The sequence below is a fragment of the Eublepharis macularius genome, chromosome 13, assembly GCF_028583425.1.
Source record: "Eublepharis macularius isolate TG4126 chromosome 13, MPM_Emac_v1.0, whole genome shotgun sequence".
Lineage (NCBI taxonomy): Eukaryota > Metazoa > Chordata > Lepidosauria > Squamata > Eublepharidae > Eublepharis > Eublepharis macularius.
The window spans coordinates 6,292,653-6,312,813 of NC_072802.1; the positions used below are offsets into that span (position 1 = coordinate 6,292,653).

Here is a 20,161-nt window from a genome sequence, read left to right on the forward strand (position 1 = left end):
TAATCTGGGGATTAGTTGTAATTCTAAGAAATCTCCAGCCATCACCTGGGGGTTGGCAACCTTAAGAACCCGCCCGGCCAGCTAGTGCGCAGGCGCTTGCCAACTAGCTGGCGGTGCTCCCGTCTGCCGGCAAGTGGCGCTACAGCGCGTCGCTCAGAGCCCGCGACTTCGCCGGCTTCTGCCGCCGTAGAGAGTGAGGAACCAAGGCAGGCGACATCCACTTCCGGTATCCGTGCCAAGGCCACCATGTGCGGGGAGAACTGCCCTACTCTGTCCAAAGCCGCATCCCAGCCATTCCTGTTCCTTTATTCCTTCCTCTGGAGCAGTGACGGGTTCCTCAGTCGGCCCCCCGTATTCTGTTATTAAAACGAGCAGGCACATTTCAGGCAACCGAGTAATGGTTTAAAAGACCAACCGTGAAACAAGAAGCGGCAAGAACTTCTTCCAAGCGCTTGTGAACCCACCCTCCGAAGATGCCGAGCGCAATGCAGGAACTGCAGAGACCAGCGCAATGGATCCATAGAAAGTAAACCAACAGCCCAGACTAGCCCGACCTCATCAGAGCTTGGAAGCGAAACAGGCTCAGCCTCTTTCGCCAAGGCCGAGGCAGGCGATGGCAAACCGCGTCTGCTCGGCTCTCGCTTTGAAAACGCTGCCGGGACTCCCGAAGCTGGCTGTGCTTTGACAGGCCGCTTTACCTTTAGAAAATAAAGAGTTCCCAGTGTAGCTCAAGTGGCAGCCCGTTGCACCGGCGAGGCGAGGCTGCAGAGCTCGTGTCTGCAGAGAGAGCGGAGGGCGGGGAGGGGCGGAAAGGGAAAGTGGCTGGGAGAAGCCCACGGCCTGCCGGCTCTCGGTTCAGAGAGGGGCGCCTGACGGACAGTCCAAGAAGAATCCCAAGCTTCTGATTCCGCCGCCGAAGTCAGAGGGCTTGGAAGGCCCGGGGGGGGGGGCATTCGCGGTCAAAGCCGCCCCAGGAACGGAGCCCCGAAGCGAAGGGGCAGCCCCTGCAAAGCCTCCACAGCCGAGAGGCTCCCATTCCTCTGCTCAGGGCCTTCTGCGGGCGCCTCCCCGCCAGCAGGCAATCCTGACACCCAGCTACACGCGGGCATTCTCGGGGGGCGGCGGGGGGGGGGCACCCGGCGGACTGGCCGGCCGGAGATCAGGGAAGTGCTGCCCTTTCTGGCCTTCTAAAACGGAGCTGTCTGGAGGGCGTTGCTATGAAGGTAGCCGGGGTATTCTGTAACCGAATCGCTCCAGAAGGAGGGGCTTCGCGTAAGCGGGGAGGGGTGTGCGCCATATCGCAGCACAGGGTGCATTTGTCCGTGAGTGCTGCCGTGTAGTCCCCTGCTGTCGCGGCTGCATCGCGTCCTACGGATGTAACGTCCTCCTGCTTTGCTGCTGCATTCAATGAGATGCCTGATAAGCTAAGCTAAGCTTTTTCAGATCTTCGCAACGCCGGTCCTCGTGCATTGCTTACTAGACGTCCCATCATATCGATCCTATCGACTTCTACAGTCTCAGTGAGGTCTATAAAGGAGGCCAATAAATGCTCGCGCTTGCCTCTCGTGCCCAACGGGTATGTGCCAGACAGTCTCCAAGGGCAGTCCCGTGGAGAATGCGTGGCAGTAGTCCAGCCCTTAGGTCGTTGCCGCCGCCGGCCAAGGCCTGCCAGTGGGGCGGAGAGCCCAGGCAAGGGGCGAGTTAGAACCGCCCATCCTTCCCACCCTTCTCGCTCCCGTCGGCTCAGGGCCCAGAGGCAGCGCCAGAGAGCCGCGTTCGCGCACGCGCCGGAGGTGCGGGGCGGCGAGCGGCGGCGCCGCTCTTTGGCGCGGCCCGCCTGCCTGCCTGCCAGTCGAACGCCGAGCCATCGCCCGGGCCGCCCCAGCCAGGCCGCTCAGCGGAGCGCCGATGCCGCCGGGCGGCCGGGCGGGCGGGGAAGATGGCGCTGTCCAGGGGGCTGCGGTGCTGCCAGCGCGTCTTCGGCTGGCTGCCGGTGCTGATCATCGCCCTGGTGGTGCTGTGGTCCTACTACGCCTACGTCTTCGAGCTCTGCTTGGGTGAGAGGCGGGGGCGGGCCCTACTCGCGAGGAGACTTGCCGGACCCCTTTTGCCCTTGCGAGGCGGCTCAGTCACGACAGCCCCGCGAAGGAGGCCGGGTGAGGGCGCCTGGCCCAGGCCGGCCCCGAGACGGCCCTGGCTGAGGGGGCCTGAGGCTCCGACCACCCACAGGCGCTCCCCTGCCAGGCCTTCCTCGCGACCTCTGTGAGGGGGCGGCAAAATGGCCCTGGGCAGACTGGTCTTCCCAGGGCTGCCCAGTCCGACGCTTTAACCACACTACACCACACTACACCCATCTTCAAGATGGGGCGCCGTGTTTGTCTGTCAGGAGCAGCAGAAAAGAGCAAGAGTCCAGTAGCGCCTAGAAGACTAACAAAAGTTGTGGTCGGATAGGAGCTTTCATGAGTCACAGCTCACATCTTCAGAGGCTGGTATACGACCTTTCTTTATATCTGAAGAAGTGAGGGGTGGCTCACGAAAGCTCCTACCGTACCACAAATTTTGTTAGGTGCTACGTTTAGGTGCTACTGGACCCTTGCTTGTTCTTTTCTACCTTTATCTTCAGAACAGAGGGGGAGCGGGGTTTCACCTACTCCCTTCTGGCCTCTTGGATTTGGGAGTACAAACTTTCAAGTGTCATAGAAGCTTTCCCTCCACTTCCCTAATTTCTTAGAAAGCCTGTGAATCTCAAAAGTTGGCTCACTGCTTGGGCCTTAGCAAAGGTAGGCAGGTATCACTCCTGCCTGGGATGTCACACACACCCTGGCCTGGAAATGGGATGAGATTGGATGAGCCTGATCTCATCCAATCTCAGAAGCTCAGCAGGGTCAGCCTTGGTTAGTGATTGGATGGGAGCCCTCCAACGAAGACCAGGGTTCCAGAGGCAGGCAATGGCAAACCGCCTCTGTTAGTCTGTTGTCTTGAAAGCCCCCGCAGGGGTCACCATAAGCTATGACTTGATGGCAATCTCCATCTCCACCACCATATACACACGCTGCATCTGCTCCTGATCGCATCACACAGCTGGGAGAGAGAAAAGGGCAGTGGGGTGGAAGTCGTAAGGCGTGATGTGGGGCAGGGGAGATGAGGGTGGGTCTGCAAGAGGAGCAGCCGGCAATAATGGGGGACCTGCTTGAAGAGAAGTGGTGGCTTTTTATGTGTTGAGCTCTTGTTTTCAAATTATAGTAAACATGCTTCTCACATCAAGACTCAACCGAGATTGGTCGCATAGAATGTGCTGGATGAATTAAATCACAGTTTTAAATGAATTTAAAATGTTGTAAATGGATTGCTGTAGACTTTGTTCTGTGGATTTAATTGCATAATTATAATTTTATAAGTGAACATGAACAAAATATGATTTATAATAATGATTGTGTTGGATTTGGAGAGGATAGGTGTGATTTGCATTTGAATGTGCAGGGGGTAGGGCTTGGGAGGGAACTGGGTGGCAGCTGGCCTGTTGATTTGCTACTCAAGGCCCCCTGCTTCCTCAGTGAATGACAGATGGAAGGTCCTTGGGAAAGAAAAAAACTAGTCAATGTCAGCCATCACCACCCTGACCATGATTGCTTTACATAATGGGACATGAGCACATCAAGCCCCAAATTCTCTCCCTCGTTGTCACCCACCTTGAAGAGATTCATGCACTGAACAGCTGCATGGCAAGGAGAAGTTCCATCAATTGCTCTATTTAGCAACTGAGCCAGCGTGGGGCAATAGACAGAGGGGCCCACTTCGTCTGAGATACCTGGGTTGAAGTCCTTGCTCAGGCAGGATTCTCTTGTTGACCTTGGCCCAGTCATTATCTATCAGCCACAGGGTTGTGAAGAAGGATTGGGATTGCCTCCTGGACAGTCCTTGGAGGAAGAGGGGAGAAGGAGATATTAACATGTGCTTAATTCATTTTTATTATGCTTTTCCTCCAAGAAGTTCAGAATAACTGTGCCACCCCCATCCCACCTTCTTAGTTTCACCTTGGAATAGATTAGGCAGTGAGCGAGTGACCCAAGGTCATCCGGTGAGCTCCAGGGCCACACATAGATCTGAAATGAAGCCTCTCTATTCTCAGCACAACAGATTATCTTTGAGTTTGGGTTCACTGAAAGTTTGCAATTTATCTTAAGCACTCATACTTGAGAGTAAGTTCCACCAACACAGGTTGAATTCTTTCTAAGCAAATATGCATCAGATTGCCCACATTGTTGTTTTCTCCTGAGTCAACAGGGGTAAGGAAGGTCAGGAAGTAAATCACAGTTCCAGAGAGCTGTCAACAACTGTGCGGGTGCTTGAGCTGCCTTGCTAGTTCCTCTGAAGAGCAATGAGAAACTCCTTGAGGTGTGGCATGCTCCTTTCAGAGGCCCCTTGACTGGGTGGAAGAGTGTTTCTTGTCTCAAGACAGGTTGTTGGTCTTACTTGAGCTTCTGCTCCTGCTCTGGGGTCCAGCCACGGCAGATGGAATGGTGAGCTAGCTTGCTTGCTCTCTGAGCCACGGGAAGTCGAACCAAGGAAGCCAAGTCCGATCCTCATTCAGCCATTTGCCCCTGGTCCAGGTTCTCTCTCTCCACCTAATCTACTTTATACTGTTGTTCTCACGAGAAAATGGGAGTAGCTCATCTCTGTTCTGTGCACCCTGGAAAAGGGGAGGAAAAGGCAGGTAGCAAGTGCCTGTGATAGAAAACTTGGTTCATACTGAATGCCCCCCTTCCACGTGACTGCTCTGGAGATCCAGGGTGAAACTAAGAGCCAAATGCATATTGCCAACATGTTCAGTTGTACTGTATATCTGCTTGCCTTTTGATCTCACCTGGCAAAACCGCATTTCTCTTCTCCCTCTCCCACTATCCTCTAACTGTGTGTGTGTGTATGTGTGTGTATGTGCCTGTGCCTGTGCCTGTGCCTGCGCATGCACATGCATGGGGTACATGTATATAGACTAACACAGAGATCCTTTTGGAATCTGTCTCAAAATTAATATGCTTAAACTTCTGAGATAGCACCAAATTCTGCATTATAGAAACAGAGTCTTCATTGTGTCATGGGAGAGTAGCCGTGCTGTTGCCACTGGTTTCTCCTCCGGGGAGCGGCCCATGGGTTTGCTCCCCCGTCATTGGCATATTCAATAAAGAAGTAGCCGTGCTAGTCTCTTGCAGCGAACACGGCCTTGTCGCAGTTTAAAGACTCACAGGTTGAGTGTGGTATATAAGCCTTCATGGACTACAGCTCAGTTTGTTGGCACATGTATACAGATGAGAAATTGTAAGCACAGACTACAAGAGGCCTGGACAAAAATGTTTCTGTGTAAAATGAGATGTGCAAAATAAGCAGTGATAATTCACGGCAACAGAATTTGGTGGCAATCTAGTTTCATTAGCTTGGCTAAGCTAAGTTAAACCAGTAATGGGTGAGAAAAGCTTTGTTTTCATCCAGACCTTGATGCATGCAGTCAAACTTTCTGATAAATTCTATGCTGGAATGTCTATTAGAAGTGCCTTTGGTGAAGAATGACGACTTTCAGACTGACTTGCGAAACTGAAGTGTTCCTCCACTAGTTTCAGAATGTTGCCATGTTCAGTGTCAAATTTGTGTCTATATATTCTTCCATGTACAAATTGACCTTTTTGTCCAGGTTAGAGAGCCAAATGGCATTATTGACAGGTGACTAAATATTTCAAAGGAGCCCGTGATGGCATAGCTGATGGTTGCTGTGTAGTCTTGTAAGAAGCAATGGTGGACCCCCTCACGGGGCCGCTCCCCCTGGGGCGAGAGCCTGCCAGCACCCAGAGGCCTCCTCTCTCCCTCTCCAGCCAGGCTGCCATTTTAAAGGGCCAGTAACATCTGCATTACCCTCAGGAGTTCATTTGCCACTCCTCAAAGGCCTTCTCGTGGATTATGGCCTTTAGCTTCTACAGTCTTTGAAGCTACTTAGCCCTAGTGTGGCCTTCCTTTTGTAAAGATGCATGATGGATGCTTACAGAGAACTGGAAGTTGGTTGGAATCAGTCATCTCTGGACGAGTGTTAATGAATGGGATCTCAGTCCAGATCGATCCAAGTTGTTGACAGTGAGCAACATGACCTGGGAGGCTGTTTTGTGGCTTCCCCCTTAGGGACCGGAGCCACAGCTTAGATGTATTCTCACAGCCTGGCTCTGCTCATGGAAGTGCAGATGGCTTCTGTGATCAGGAGTGCTTTTAGCCAGCTGGGTCCTCTCTCGAGATGCATGGTTCTAGCACTGGATACGTGGCATGCTTTGGGCTGGTTGCCTGCTCTGCCGTCTGTGTACAGCTGCCCTTGCCATGCACTGAAAAGCCTCAACTGATTGGTGTTGCCAGAGAATATTGAAAGTATCTGACGTGAATGGCTCCCATTCAAGGCATTGGTTTAAAGCACTTATGCCTTGGGAGGGCAGGGCTCAGAGATCTTTTATCACCTGTTGTTTGCTATTCCAAGGGTGTCTTATGGAGACAAGCCGGTGTTTTTACCCATTTGTAGCCCCTTCTCTTGGAACTCCCTGCCTAGCCAGTTCTTGGGACACCCTTAGGTATCCAATGGGAGTTGTTCTCTTAAGAAGAGCATTCTTTTTGGCAAGAGGCTGACAGCAGCAGTAGTGCCCTGGTTATTTGGCTTAACTGTTGTTTTCTGCCAGGGGAAGCTGAGGGGTTGATTTGATGACATGGAAACCTCAGCAGAAGAGACCCATGAAATTCCTTATGCAGAAAAATAGGTCAAGCTGTTGAGGTCTCCTTTCTATGGTCTGCTGGTTTTTTTCTTTGAAAAACAGTTATCGCAAATCAACGCAGATAATTCTCTGTCTGATCTGCTTCTGATGACAAAAGAGTGTGCTGGACTTTGCTCTTACGGAAGGACCGGAGCTGGACTCGGTGTGGCAGCCATGTGTTTCATGCCAAGGGAAAGATCTCACCCCATCAACATGGCAAGCAACCCCTGAATGAGATGCTAGACTTTGTGGGGGGAGGATTTTTTCTAGAATCTGGCTAGAGGGCACTACTGTTTCATGAGAACAGTAGGGGACAGACAGTTGTGAAATTACCAGGTGACAAATGTCCCTTCTCTCTCTAATTAGTGTTGTGTCGATGGTGCCAAGACAAGGTCCTGTCTGAGTCATCAGGAGCCCCAGAAAGAGCTAATCAGCTGCTGTAGGGAGACTGGAGCTGCCTCAGTGGTGCCATTCAAAGGCTCCTTAAAATATGGCGGAAAGGATTGTTGTTGCTAGTGCTGTTGTTCGAAAACACCTCAGATGTGCAGCAACTCATTCGGGTGTGCAGTAACATTTCCAGGGGTAAAAAAACCCATGGCGAGTTATAGGTATGTTAAGTCTACTGTTATCTGCTTCCAGCCAGTGTCATTTCCACGTGTGACCTGCTTGCCTTGAGACAGGAGCAGCCAGTGATTTCACCATTCCAGGGTAGCCATGTCTCTCTCATGCGGTTGCCAACTCCAGCTTGGGATAATCGTGGAGATCTGGGGGTGGAGCTGGTGGAGGTGGATCTCAGCAGAATATAATGCCATTGAGGCTACCCTCCAAAGCAGCCATTTTCTCCAGGGATAATTTGAAGATCAGGTATAATTCTAGGATATCTCCAGGCTCCAAGTGGAGGCTGGCAACCTCTTGTCTCTCACTACTGGGAAATTGAAATATGAGAAGTAGTTCTCAATCTCAAACAAAGGGGCACAGGGAATTCTTACAGAACAAAAGAGACAAACAAGATGCTATCAGACAAGGTGCAAACGATGCTATCATTTTGCATGTTGCGAAAAATCTTGCCATCCGTTAAGATGCCAAGTGCAATTGACTCTGGTGGCAGGAGGTGAACACAACCTTTTGCCAGAAGCTCCAGTGGTACAAACCAAGCATGAAAAGCAGTCAAAGGAAGTTCTTGTTTGAACTTGCTGTCTGCTCCTGGCAATCTGCTTTATTGAGCCCTGGCCTTAGCCATGGCCATTCCAAGATATTATGAGGTAGGTCCCCGTTCATGAGCAGCAGAAACAGGCTTCTCATGCTTCCCTGTTCTCTCTTCTTGCCTCGCCTCCACAGAATCCACTTTGTGTGGAGGAAACAAACTCCCGTTTGCGCTGGCAGCCGTGTTGGGATGTCATGGCAAATGAGCACTTGGTTGCAGGCTTCTCAAGCCAGGAAATGTTTGTTCATGCTCTGTGAGGGGATGGGGAGGAAGAAGGGAGGGAGGCAGGTGGGGCAGAGAGGCAGCCATCTTGCTTGTCCCTAGAAGAGAGAGGGGTCATGAGGTCTGATTATCGCCTGCTTTGCAAGACTCACCCATGTCTGACCTACCTGAGAACGTGGAGGAGGCCATTCTGTTCCGATGGCAGCCTTGTAAGAGCACATTGAAATGTCGGCTGAGGGAGCCACCTTGCTTCAGCGCTGTGATTTCATCAGCAGTGTGAGAGGAAAAAGTTTGGAATGAGATTCCAGAGATGTGCGACGTGCAGATGTTGGCCTGGACAACCGTCGGAAGAATGGGAGCCTACAGCTTCTGTAACAGTTAGAGTTGCTTAGCTCTGTTTTGGCCTGGTTATTCCGAAAGACACAGCCTGGGCCTGAGAGCCAGGGCACTGGGATTGGCTGCCCCCTGCAGGCCTGGGGTGGACACACTGGGAAGGCTTCTGAAGGGACCCTCAGAGGTGGTCCTGAAGGTGAACGAAACTGTCCTTTCTGCTGAGAGGAAGCCCAGTTGTTAGCGCCATGATGCATGTGGCTCTTGACAGAGTAACATAAGCAAAAGTCCCTTTTCCAAGGAGTTTCCAATCCACACGTCCCAACAACGGAGAGATCAGGCCTACTGATTTGTTTTGTGCAGTTCAGGAGAACCCTGACTCAAACTCATGTTCTCTGTGACTCACAGGATGGTTCAGGGCTCAGCCACTGCCTTCCACTCTCACTTGAGCAACATGGGGATAATACTGTTGCTTTATATCCCAGAAAAAAGTAGGCGTTTTTTTGTGAATCCATGTTGTACAATGCAGGCACCAACTGCAGGATGTGGTAAAATTGTACCCTGTTTGTGGTAACAAAGTACCCTGAAGCAGCCCTGCAGAAGTCCAAGATGTTCCAAGTAGGTCTTGGAAAATGAGTAAAGTTGTTGTGTTGGTTCCAGACTAAACTGGCAATTTCTGCCTATTCCCCTCCCCCCATGTCATTCTTTAGGGTCCCCTGTCCCCCAAGATCATCATTTGGTGGAGAGTAAGGGGCTGCAGTAGTCCAGGGATGGGGGCGGGGGGAAGTTCCATTCTGTTTCTGAAAAACGTAGCCTGAATCCAACTCATCCATTTGGACAGGTTGTGGAGGTGGGATGGAGGGTGGATTGTCTTTTGGTCAGTAGTGACACTGGGACTTTCAAGAAAAACTAGGGTTTGTGGCTGCAGAGAACACAGAAGTGCCAAAACAAACACACGCCATAACAAAATGATCTGTCAATCAAATGCATAAATGCAGTCAAGTTGGCAGGGGGTTATGTGGGATCTGGACTCAATTTCTTTTACTCTGCAACCAACTTCAGCCTGAATTTTGCTTCAAAAATGCCCACTGCAGTAAATATTACTTGCCATATGAACACATCTTTGTTTTCTCTTTCAGTGACTCTGACCAGCTCTGTAGAAAAAGGTGTGTGTGGATGCTTATTATGCCAGGTTCCTTGTTGTGAAGCATGGTTTGGCCATAATTGGAAGTCACCTGTTATGTAAGAGGGAACAGAAAGGAGAGCCTGGAGGGGGCTGGAGCCATGACCTGGCTGCTGATGAAGAGAAGGGAAGGGAAAGGCATTACAGCAACACAATAGCCACCAACATTTGAAGTAGTTTTTCACTGCTTCCTTCTTTAAGGGAAAAGGGTCTTGTGGCACCTTGAAGACTAACAAATTTATTGTGGCCTGTTTTTATGAATGACAGGCTCGTGACAGTTTTTGCCACAATAAACGTGATGTTTCGTCTGAAACAGAGTAGCCCTCTGGAATTTTTCAGACATTAGCAGTGTAATAGGCTGAGACTGGACTAACGCTCCTTAGGATTGAACTGTAAGTCTTGAAAGCTCTTTATTCATCGCCTTTGTAATAATCCTTGTAACAGTTCTGTAAGGTAAGCCAATATTGCCCAATAAAGACAAAGGATCATAAAAAATAACCAAGGCACTGAACTTAATACAGAAGTGTGTGTAGGTGTATTGTGTATATACATTTACAGAAATGTACACTAGTATGGATAAAATCCAATCAATAATAGAGACATCAAACTAGACACACAACAGTGCAGAGTTTGCAAGATAATATTGAGAAGCTGATTGTTGGCTACAGTCAGAAAGGTAAACTTGGGCATTGACTTCAACTTCAGTGGTAGAATTTGTATTTCAGACTCTGGCTTCAGAAGTTCAGTCTTTTCAACGTTGTTTCAGTTGATGTTCAAGTTTGAACAGTGACTTTGTACTTAAGGCACTGATCTGTTTCTATTTTGGCATGAGCCTTAATCATTGGGCAGGGAAGAAACAGGTATAAAAAGGCACAGTGCATACATGCACGTGCACACACCCACAAAATCTGGGCCCAGATTTTGCTCTTCTACTACAGACCAACACAACTACCCACCTGAAAAGATCAACATGAAACAATGGCTCCTAGACTCACCTGGGGGCCAGTTTGCAGCAGGTGATGTGGAGGAGGTGGGCGGGGAGATGGCATGGTGGCCGCCATTGTTGTGGAGGGGGCCGGGGAATGACCCGAGGCCGGGGGAGCATGCCCAGGCACATCCAGTGCAGGCCCCTGGTCTACGAAGCTGGCCCCCGCCGCTCAGCACTTGGTCAGCTGAATAGAAATTCCCTTTTCATAAGAGCATGTCAGTAGGCAGTATGAGAAGAACTTCAACACATCATTCCAAACTGGTACTGGTCAATGATTATTTTCTAAGGCATATTTATTTATTATTTATGTCATCTTTGTCCTACTTCCCCACCCCTGGTGGCCTTAAGGCTGCATCCAATAGAAATCACACTGAAGTAGAAACAGGTCCAAATCCGCATGATTATAAATAGGGGGGGTGTCTGCACTTTATCAAGAAACATGGAAAATTCTTTTCTGAGCTCTCAATTGATAGAAAGTGCATTCCTAACCTCATTATTTGCACCAAAATTAATCTATTACTTTCCTCTATGTATAGAATCCTTCACCTACAAAACCATAACATCAATCACATCGCTGTTAGTGAGGCATCACAACACACGTTGTGTTCCCTCCAAATTAATAAAATCTTTCAACACTGAAGTCTGCTTGGCAGCAGCTCAGCCCTATTGCCTGGCATGTCCAAGCACTCATGAGTGGACTTTGCCTTTCTTGCAGATTCCGTGCTCTTTGGTACCCCAAAAGGGGGTATCTTTGCATCCTTCAATATGGTCTGCTTGAATGTATAAGGCAGGGGACAGAATTCCAGACTTCAGTCTGTGTGCTGCTGACATGGTCATTCTCTTCCCTTAATCATTCTGCTCTGTCAATGAACCTCACTGTCTCATAAGTTTGAAAAAAAATTACTTGATGGGGCTGTCCCCTTGGATTCAAAAGTCTAGGAAGGCTCTTAGACTGATTCTGAAAAAATGGAGCCTGAACTACAAACTGGCCAGGAGGTGAATTACATCAATGAACACTGGAGTGCTGAGTAATAGAACCCCCGTCTGTGGGTTTAACACAATTGTCCACTTTTAACCTGACATTCTCATGGGGGAAGGGGGAGGTAGTTGTGAATTTCCTGCATTGTGCAGGGGGTTGGACTAGATGATCCTGAAGGTCCCTTCCAACCCTAGGATTCTATGATTCATGGCAGAGTAGCTGTGATGTCCAAAAATGGTATTGAAAATATCCAAACGGAACCATTTGAGATGTTCCCCATCTTGAAAAATAAGTCATGAGTATATCTCCAATATTCCAAAAACGTTGCACCTGATAAAATTCACTTCAGAATTAAGTAGCCTGCCTTCTTCTGCCCAAGACTTTAAGAGAATAGGGAGGTTTGAGGCAAATGAGCTGCCTCCGGCAGTGCTTTAAAATGAGAAATGAAATTGCTCACCAAATTTGAGTTAATTCTTTTCCAAAACAATATCTGCCAGCTCCAATACAAATGTGAGGGGGCGGGGATAGTTCATGGCTCTCTGGTAAGGATCCCTCTAATATTATTCTTGCATCTTCATGAAGAACTTTTGGCATTCAGAGATATAACATCCAAAGTTATCAGAACAGCCTCCAGATCATGTGGACGGCCATCAGTTGTATTGATGCAGTTTTACACATCCTTAAAATGCTGCGCTAAGCAGACTCACGTCCTTTGAAGTCCAGTGACTTCCATAGACTTAGAAGGAGAGAACTCTGCTTAGGAGGGCGTGTTTAAAGATCGAGGCGTGCCGGGGACAATCTTGTGCAGGGTCGCTTATCTAGTTTGATTTTCTCTGGGTTATTAACTGCGTGTTATCCAGTTATTTGTACATTTCTGTAAAACTGCATATGCAATACAAGTATGTATCCTTTTGAATTACATGCAGCGTGTTCATTATTTTTACAGGCTTCAGCAGGTGTGCTCTTGGGTCCTTTTCTTCCCCCTGTGTTTCTGTACAATTGGGTGCTGAGGCTTAGATCTGAGGTGGACTTTGTGTCCCGTGTCCAGTCACTGCAGGTGGGGCTCATGGAAGAGCATGCACCTCCTTAAGAGAAAAACACTCCATGAGGGATTGGTGTGGTCCCTGCTGTTTTTCAGCCTGTCACCAGCAAGCATTCTGGTTCCACAGTTAGGAGCCTTTTGTCATCTGCACAGGCAGAAGGGAACCACAGGGAGGTACAAGCCGAACTGGTAGAGCAGGAAAGTATTGGAACTGTTTCACTCTTAGCTGTGGTAGTCTGAGGGAGAGGGTCATGAGCTGTTTTTTTAAAATCTCTGAAGAGTGGTCTGTCATGCAACCAAAGGGTTAAAGTGAAGAGCGTAGAAGAAAGAGGTGCCACACTGCTGTTCACAAGTCCTTCCTTCTCCTTCAGTGACCTACCTCATAATATTCCATGTGATCTTCGTTTTCTTCATCTGGACCTACTGGAAGTCTGTATTTACTCCTCCACGACAACCGGACAAAAAGGTAACACCCTCACACACACCAGGGCTGCTGGAATGGCCAAGGTGCCACAAAAACATTTGAGCCTCTCTGTGCACACACTCACCTGAAGCCCCTGCTTCTTCGGGGAATAAACTGGCCCATTTGTTAAGCTGTACCAGGGAAGCCACCAGACCGCAGCAGATGTCAGGGCAGCGCATGCCAGGGCCGGACACACGGTTGCTTCTTGCGCACCACTTGTGGAAAGAGAGGGCCGGGACTTTGCCTCCTGCCCCTACTGGGCAAAATGAGGAAGCTCCCTGTGCCTCCTGGTGGGGGCTCATCTCAGCTCCGGAGCTCTCTCTGCTGCAGCTGTGTCCATGTGGCTGCTGCTGGTCTTCTGGGATGGGCGGGGTGCTGTCCCACCATGGCTGCATCCTGTCCTCACCACCCAGGTTTCCTGGCCCAATGCTGCCTGCCTTCGAGGGCTTCAAGAGTTGGCTATAGCTGACCCATTGCAGGTCTTGTCATTCTTCCTAGTCAGGCACCATCCCTGTTGGTTCATCACTGATTACTTTTAAAAATATTCTTTTGGGGTGGGTCTGCAAACTGATGTCTTTGCCCTCGTGCACTTTGCTAATTTCAGCTTCTAGCAAAAAAAAAATGGCTTCTGCATGATCTCCATGATCGTTGCAGATCCCCAGAGATGAGGGTTTCACAGTTTTGGTTTAATGTGTTTGTCTTTTCAAAATTCAATGTGTGGGTGCGTGGGCAACCCTGTTGCAGTTGCACAAACATCATCTATTCATTACTTTGAAATTCATCTTATTTCTCTCAGCTCTTATACCCTACCTTAAAGGGCATGCAAGGTGGCTGACTATTAAAAGATACAGCCATGGACGTCCTGGCTAGTTGCCCTGTCCGCTCACCCCGAGGCTGCTCCACTTCCTGACCTCCCCTAGGCATCTGGCCTTTCTGAACCATACTCTCCCATGCCATCAGCTTGTAGCTGAAGACACACTGCTGAGTCTTCCAGCAGCCATGTTGGAAGGTGAAGTGGCACCCGGGTGAGGAAAAGGTGGGCTGAGCAAATGTTCCCAGGTGGCTTGCATTTTAACATTTTTCATTCTGATCAATTACTGTCTGGGTTCCTTTCCCCTCCTCATGACAAGGGATAGGTTTGTTTTCGTTTAATAGTCTCTCTGAACATCAGGTTGCTTATCTCAGAAGCGAAACCCCATCCAAGACAAGTGAAGGCCCGTTTTGCAGAAGCAGTGGGTGTGGATCAGGGACTTTCTGTGTGCAACTGTTTTCTCTGCTGCAAGGTACATGAGTGGCTTTCTTATGCCTCCAGTTCCAAATGTCCTACGTTGACAAGGAGCGCTATGAGAATGAAGAGAGGCCCGAAGCCCAGCGGCAGATCCTTATGGAAATGGCACGGAAATTGCCAGTCTACACAAGAACAGGGAATGGAGGTCAGTTTGCTGGTGTCTGCCAGACCCATCTGTCTGAGCAGTGCATGCTGGCAACTTCATATATGAAGCCCATCCCTCCTGCTATTGAAGGGCTTGGGTCTCAGGAACCTTCCAGCAGAGGCTGTAATATTAGCTGGAAATGATTTCCAACTTCCTTCCCCAGCCACCTTTTTCCCAGCCTAGGGGAAGGGGGCAAAAAACCCCCAGACATTCTTGCTTTGTAATCTGAGTGCTGGATGCTTTGTGCATATCATGCCTGAATCTCTGCCTGTTCTGGACTTTGGGAATCTGAGTTGTATATTAGATATGAGCAGTGCAGCCTAGAAGATCAGAGAGCCCCTGGGCCAAACTAGATGGGGGGAGGGAGGCCCTTTACTAGCATCCCCCCGTTTTTTGATCTGGAAAAGTAGACAGAGAAGAAGGTCTAGATTGGGGCTGTGGGTGGTGTCAAATCTGATAAGGACCCCAAATAGCTTGCAGGATCCAGCTGTGAACAATGCAACTCCCCAGCTCAGGTGCATGATTTGTGAAGGCAATCTTTTTGTGCTCCTTCCCAGCCATTCGGTTCTGTGACAGATGCCAGTTAATCAAACCTGACCGCTGCCACCACTGTTCCGTTTGTGCTATGTAAGTAACCGGCGCGATTGCTGACTCAGGCCCAGTCTACACAGGCAGCAGGAAACTCGTGTCAGTGCTCGAAGCAGAAAACTCAGCAGTGAGTGGGCTGCACGAGAACCTTTCTGCCTAGGGTGCTTGTCCTTTGCTTGCTGGGAGTATTTTATGTGGGAAGAGGTGCTTAACAAATGCCACGTGCACACCCATCTTGAGTTGCTATGGCCCACTTTCATAATACTTTTATTAGAACTAAAGGCAGAAAACAGCTAGCTTTTGAGTTAATGCAGAAATTTTCCCCAGCCTTGATGTTAAACAAAAACACAGAATGGGAAAAGCAGAGAAAAAAGGTGTTGCCAACCCCGAGGCATGGTGATCTACATGTAATCATCTTCTGAATATAGTGATTCAGGAAATTATTTGTAGACTGACACTGCAATCCTAAGCAGAGTTGCACCCTTCTAAGACCATTGACTTCAATGGATTTAATAAGATGTAACACTCCTTAGGATTGCACTGAAAGTTAGTCTGTGCCGCATGCAAAAAAACTCTGGTTGCACCAAAGCCTAATGAGGTGAAAGAGCCACCGTCTCTTTACAAATATAAATGCCAGCAGTTCTTTGGATCTGTCTCTAGCACTAAGCAGACCTCACGGGGGTTTTGGCAAGCAGAGTGCAGAACATAAGAGCCCTACCTGCTTCACAGGCTCGTGCCGTGAGGTTGTGGATGGGCTTGTTCATGAGGCATATGCACATAAGCCCTCTTGTACAGGTTCACTTGCTGGGTTTGTGTAGTGTGTGTACATACAAAGAACGTGACAAATAAGACTGTGTAGTACTTGCTCAAAGTACTTACATATCCATTTTCTCTTTAGCCCATACAATAGCCGTGCAAGGTAGGTCATTGTTATGCCCTTATTATAGAAGGGCAGCTGAGGTTAAGAGAGGCAGGCGGATTGCAGAGGAGGTTTGACTACAACCATCCAGTCAGGTCACAATGGAGGGAAGGTTAGAGAACCCAATCTTGGCTTACACATCAAAACATGGTATGGTTTCGGATCATCCTGAACAACAGAGCAGCCCTTTTCTGTTCCCAAAAGTCTTCCCTTCACTGTATCCTCTTCTTTTTGTACAGGTGTGTATTAAAAATGGATCATCATTGCCCATGGTGAGTAGAAGCTCAAGGGTTTTTGCCTTCTTGGAAGGGAAGGCTCTGTTGGCCTTTTAATTCCTGTCTAAATTGCGGCATATATTTTCTAAGAATGTCCTTGTTTGTCAGGTCATTTTAAAGAGTAATTGGGATAGAGAACAATGTCATTATTTTCCTGCCATCCTACTCCTAATGCATAGTTTACAATTCAGACTGGGTACAGGTTTCAGAGCACCCTTGGCCAGTGTGCAGTCCCTGTGCATGCAGATATTGGGAACAGAGCTGTGCCTGAAACTGGCCTGCCTGTGCTTTCAGTGCGTCCTTGGTGAGCAGCCAGGTGTACAGGTTTCGGCCTCCTTAACGGAAATACCGGGTGGGTTTCTGATCAAGAATGAGCTGAATAGCCATGACTGTCAGTCCTTGAGTCTCTCTCAGGCTCAGGTTTCTTCTTCCTTCTGCACAAGGGAGGACCAAAGGTTGAACTTCCAGTCCTTGTCGTGTTCAGATGGGGAAGGGAGGGTCAAGATCTGAGCAGCACGCGACTGCCATGCTCTGTTCCCCTCAGCCTGACACGTCTGGTCTCAGACTTTGACAGCTGCCATTTGCATTGCTGGTGCTGCTGACATACAACAACAGGCCGAGGTGTCTTCGTACACACTATGCCGTTCCCTCGTCCTTAAGCCACAGAAATGGCACCAGAGGCATTTTTAAACTTCCAAAAACAACTAATGGGTTTATTTACATTAGAGGAGAAAAGTCAGGTGAAGTCAGGGGCTGAAAATGTCTGAGGTAAAATTCAACATATATAACTATCACTGAGGTAAAATTCAGAATATGCCCAGACTTCAGCCCTTATGCTCTTCACTGTTACTTAAGGCTCCTTTTTTAGGCTTTGGTTCCCTTGTTTTTCTCCAAGCACTTGAGTATACTTTCTTTCAGTATTCTCTGTCTCTTCTGGAGTTAGGAAGGCTGGTACCCACTTTCAAGTACTCCAGTCCCCTTTTTTCCACACACCAATGCTTTCCTTCAGTCCTTAACTGAATGTGAAGGTCTCCACAGGCAGTTTCCAATCACACCCAACCAAGGACCTCTTCTCTCTCCAAGGATCTCCTCTCTCTACCTCCCTGTTTGACTGGGTAGGGGAAAATGTCCTCTCCTTAGAAGATCCATCCCCTTTCTTTGGCCTGTTTGGGAGTCTGCATCTACATGCCAAACCTCCTTGCCAACTCTCCCCAGTTCTCCGGTTGGTGCTAAACCCTCAGGACTCCCTCCCTCAATTCTCTACACTGGATCTCTCTGCACCTCTCTGCTAGGACTGAACCATGGCCCTCGTCTCTCAACTCAGGGTACCTAATCAGATGCCTTGGAGTCAGCTGCCACAGAATCGGCTCTCTGATTCTGAGAGGGACTGACTCTTAACAGACTATTACAACATGCAGACTGTTACACACACCAATAACGCAGCAGGCCCCAACCCCATTTTTCCTCTCTGCATGATCCTCTCATTATGTGCCTGTGCAGCACTCATACAGGGTTGGGGGGATGGGGCCTTCTAGTCCATTTGATCAGTTTCAGTGACTTTGGAAAGAAGGGAAAGCTTAGAAAGTAACCAAGGCTCTTTTTCTAAATTCAGTGACACTGGAAAAATGAAGCACATAGCCTTTAAAAATGAAATTTTGTAATGAAGTAGCATGGGAACTGCTGTGTATGTGTGTGTGTGCACGCATGTTCTTATTTGGTGATGACTGTTTGTTTCTAAGGAACATACAGGAGCATGCCTGCATTTGAAGGGCTGAGGGAGGGAGGGAGGACTTCAGTTAGAAAGACTCTCATGGCTGCTCAGGCTCCCAGTAAGAAGGCCTTTTTCTTAGATGCATGAGCAACCTGTGTTCTGTGGCCCTGAGAAGGAGCAGAGTGGCTGGATCTATGAGAGGGACAGACAGATCTCTTCTTCAAGGCAATGCCTGGGTCATGTCCCAGTGTTTCCGGCATGAGACGCACCCTGCCAAGAGCCAGTGAGGTCCTACAGTGCAAGCTGTGGATGGGGAGGGGGAGATGATCAGTTGTTCACAAAAGCTGGGTCACTTGTCACAGACACGACCCACTAGGCGCTCGTGACAGAGCTGGAGTTCCTTGCAGGACTCTGAAATATAGAAGAAGTGCTTGTTGGAGTGGAAAAAAATGTGTTTGCCATGAAAACAGAATATTGGTCTTTGAGAAAGTGGAAAATAGATCCAGGTGAGCTGCTTTGCAGAGAGAAACCTCCTGCCGTAGCTGAGAGGCCGCTGTGCTTCTCTGCGTCCCCAGCATTGGCCTCGTTCTTTAAGTGCCTCACATGGAAGGTTGGAAGCCCCTGCATTCAACGGCCTAACTAAATATGGTCACTTTTAGTAGAACTTTCTCCCAAGGGCAGCACATCTGATTTCCTGTTGCTTAGCCAAAGCCAAACACAAGTGGAAAATTGAAATTGGATGGCATTTCATCCTGACTAATTCCACACCAGTCTTTAACATTTTCCTGTCTTTGGTGGGAAATCTATATCCCAGGCGTGTCCAGGGGCCATTAATTTCCCACAAACTGGCATCTCAGGGCTGAATACTCTGCGGTCTGGAGGGGATAGCTTAGGTGGGTAGCTGTATTGGTCTGCAGTAGAACATCAGGATTTGAGTCCAGTGGCACCTTACAGACCAACAAGATTTTCAGAGTGCAAGCTTTCAAGAGTCAGAGCTCCCTTCTTCAGACATAAGTGGGAGGGGAAAGAATTCCAGCTGTGGCTAATGTTGTCTCTCAGAGCTCTGCACTTTAGAGGCATGACTTTGGACTGGTGCCTCTTGCATGCGAGCGAACATGCTGAAGGCTGCTCTTGCCAGGGACTGTGGACAGGACTGATTGTGCCAATCAATTGTGTCCCATCAAGACTGCCCAGATGCTGCTGTTTGTTTTCACTTGGACTTTGGCCCTATTATACTGAACGTTTCTCGGCTCCACTGTTCTTATTCTTTGTTCTGTAGGGTGAACAACTGCATTGGATTCTCCAACTACAAGTTCTTTCTGCTGTTTTTGGCATATTCTCTGTTGTACTGCATGTATATCGCTGCAACTGTCTTTAAGTATTTCATCAAGTTTTGGAAGGTAAGTTTTGGAATCTAGGAGCTTATATCCTACACCCTTGAAACGCTCTGGGCTCTGCAATAAAAGCAACAGCCATAGCATGTCAGTAGAGCATGTGCTCTGCATGCAAGTCTTGGGCGCTGCCCCCGGGGGACCCCTGTTGGCAAGGCTGCACCCCTGGAAAGTCCTGCCAGTCAGAACAGAACCTACTGGGCAGCTGGACTCGAGCGTGAAAACAAAGCAGTCCCAGAGAACTTTGGGATTCGGCCAACTTTTTAATTATTTATTTATTTATTTTATGTCATTTATAGTCCGTCTTTCTCACTGAGACACAGTATGAGATTAGTACAATCAGTATCAAGTACATTTCAATACAGTATCAAGGACATTTCCATAAACAATGCCACCTTAGGGTAAATAGATACAAGTTTAAAAGGTATAGTATTAGCAAGAATCCAATACAGAGTAGAAAAAATAGTGAAGCAGAACATAATAAATTCTAGACAACATGGAGCAGAGGTGGCACACAGGAGTATGTATTTAAAGCAACAGATAATATATAAGGCAATATAGTGATGACGTCCATGGTCCCTAGCTCATGAGTGAAGCATCTGAGAATTTAATGGAGAATTGTCTTCTGTAATGCTTGGTTCCAGCAAGCAAGTGCCC

At 48.6% G+C, this 20,161-nt stretch overlaps 1 protein-coding gene across 2 annotated transcripts in view; it reads left to right on the forward strand.

The window, feature by feature from the left end:
• The first annotated feature begins 1,933 nt into the window (after positions 1 to 1,933).
• Positions 1,934 to 20,161, forward strand: part of ZDHHC15 (zinc finger DHHC-type palmitoyltransferase 15) — a 32,908-nt gene continuing 14,680 nt past the window's right edge. The window contains exons 1-7 of one of the 2 annotated variants that reach the window (XM_054996594.1): positions 1,934 to 2,057; positions 9,672 to 9,698; positions 13,096 to 13,190; positions 14,500 to 14,620; positions 15,178 to 15,247; positions 16,367 to 16,399; positions 19,393 to 19,513. In XM_054996594.1, the coding sequence (XP_054852569.1) occupies positions 1,940 to 2,057; positions 9,672 to 9,698; positions 13,096 to 13,190; positions 14,500 to 14,620; positions 15,178 to 15,247; positions 16,367 to 16,399; positions 19,393 to 19,513 (585 nt within the window). In that variant the 5' untranslated portion in view covers positions 1,934 to 1,939. The remainder of the gene's footprint in view (positions 2,058 to 9,671; positions 9,699 to 13,095; positions 13,191 to 14,499; positions 14,621 to 15,177; positions 15,248 to 16,366; positions 16,400 to 19,392; positions 19,514 to 20,161) is intronic. The other variant, XM_054996593.1, reaches the window with a different exon arrangement.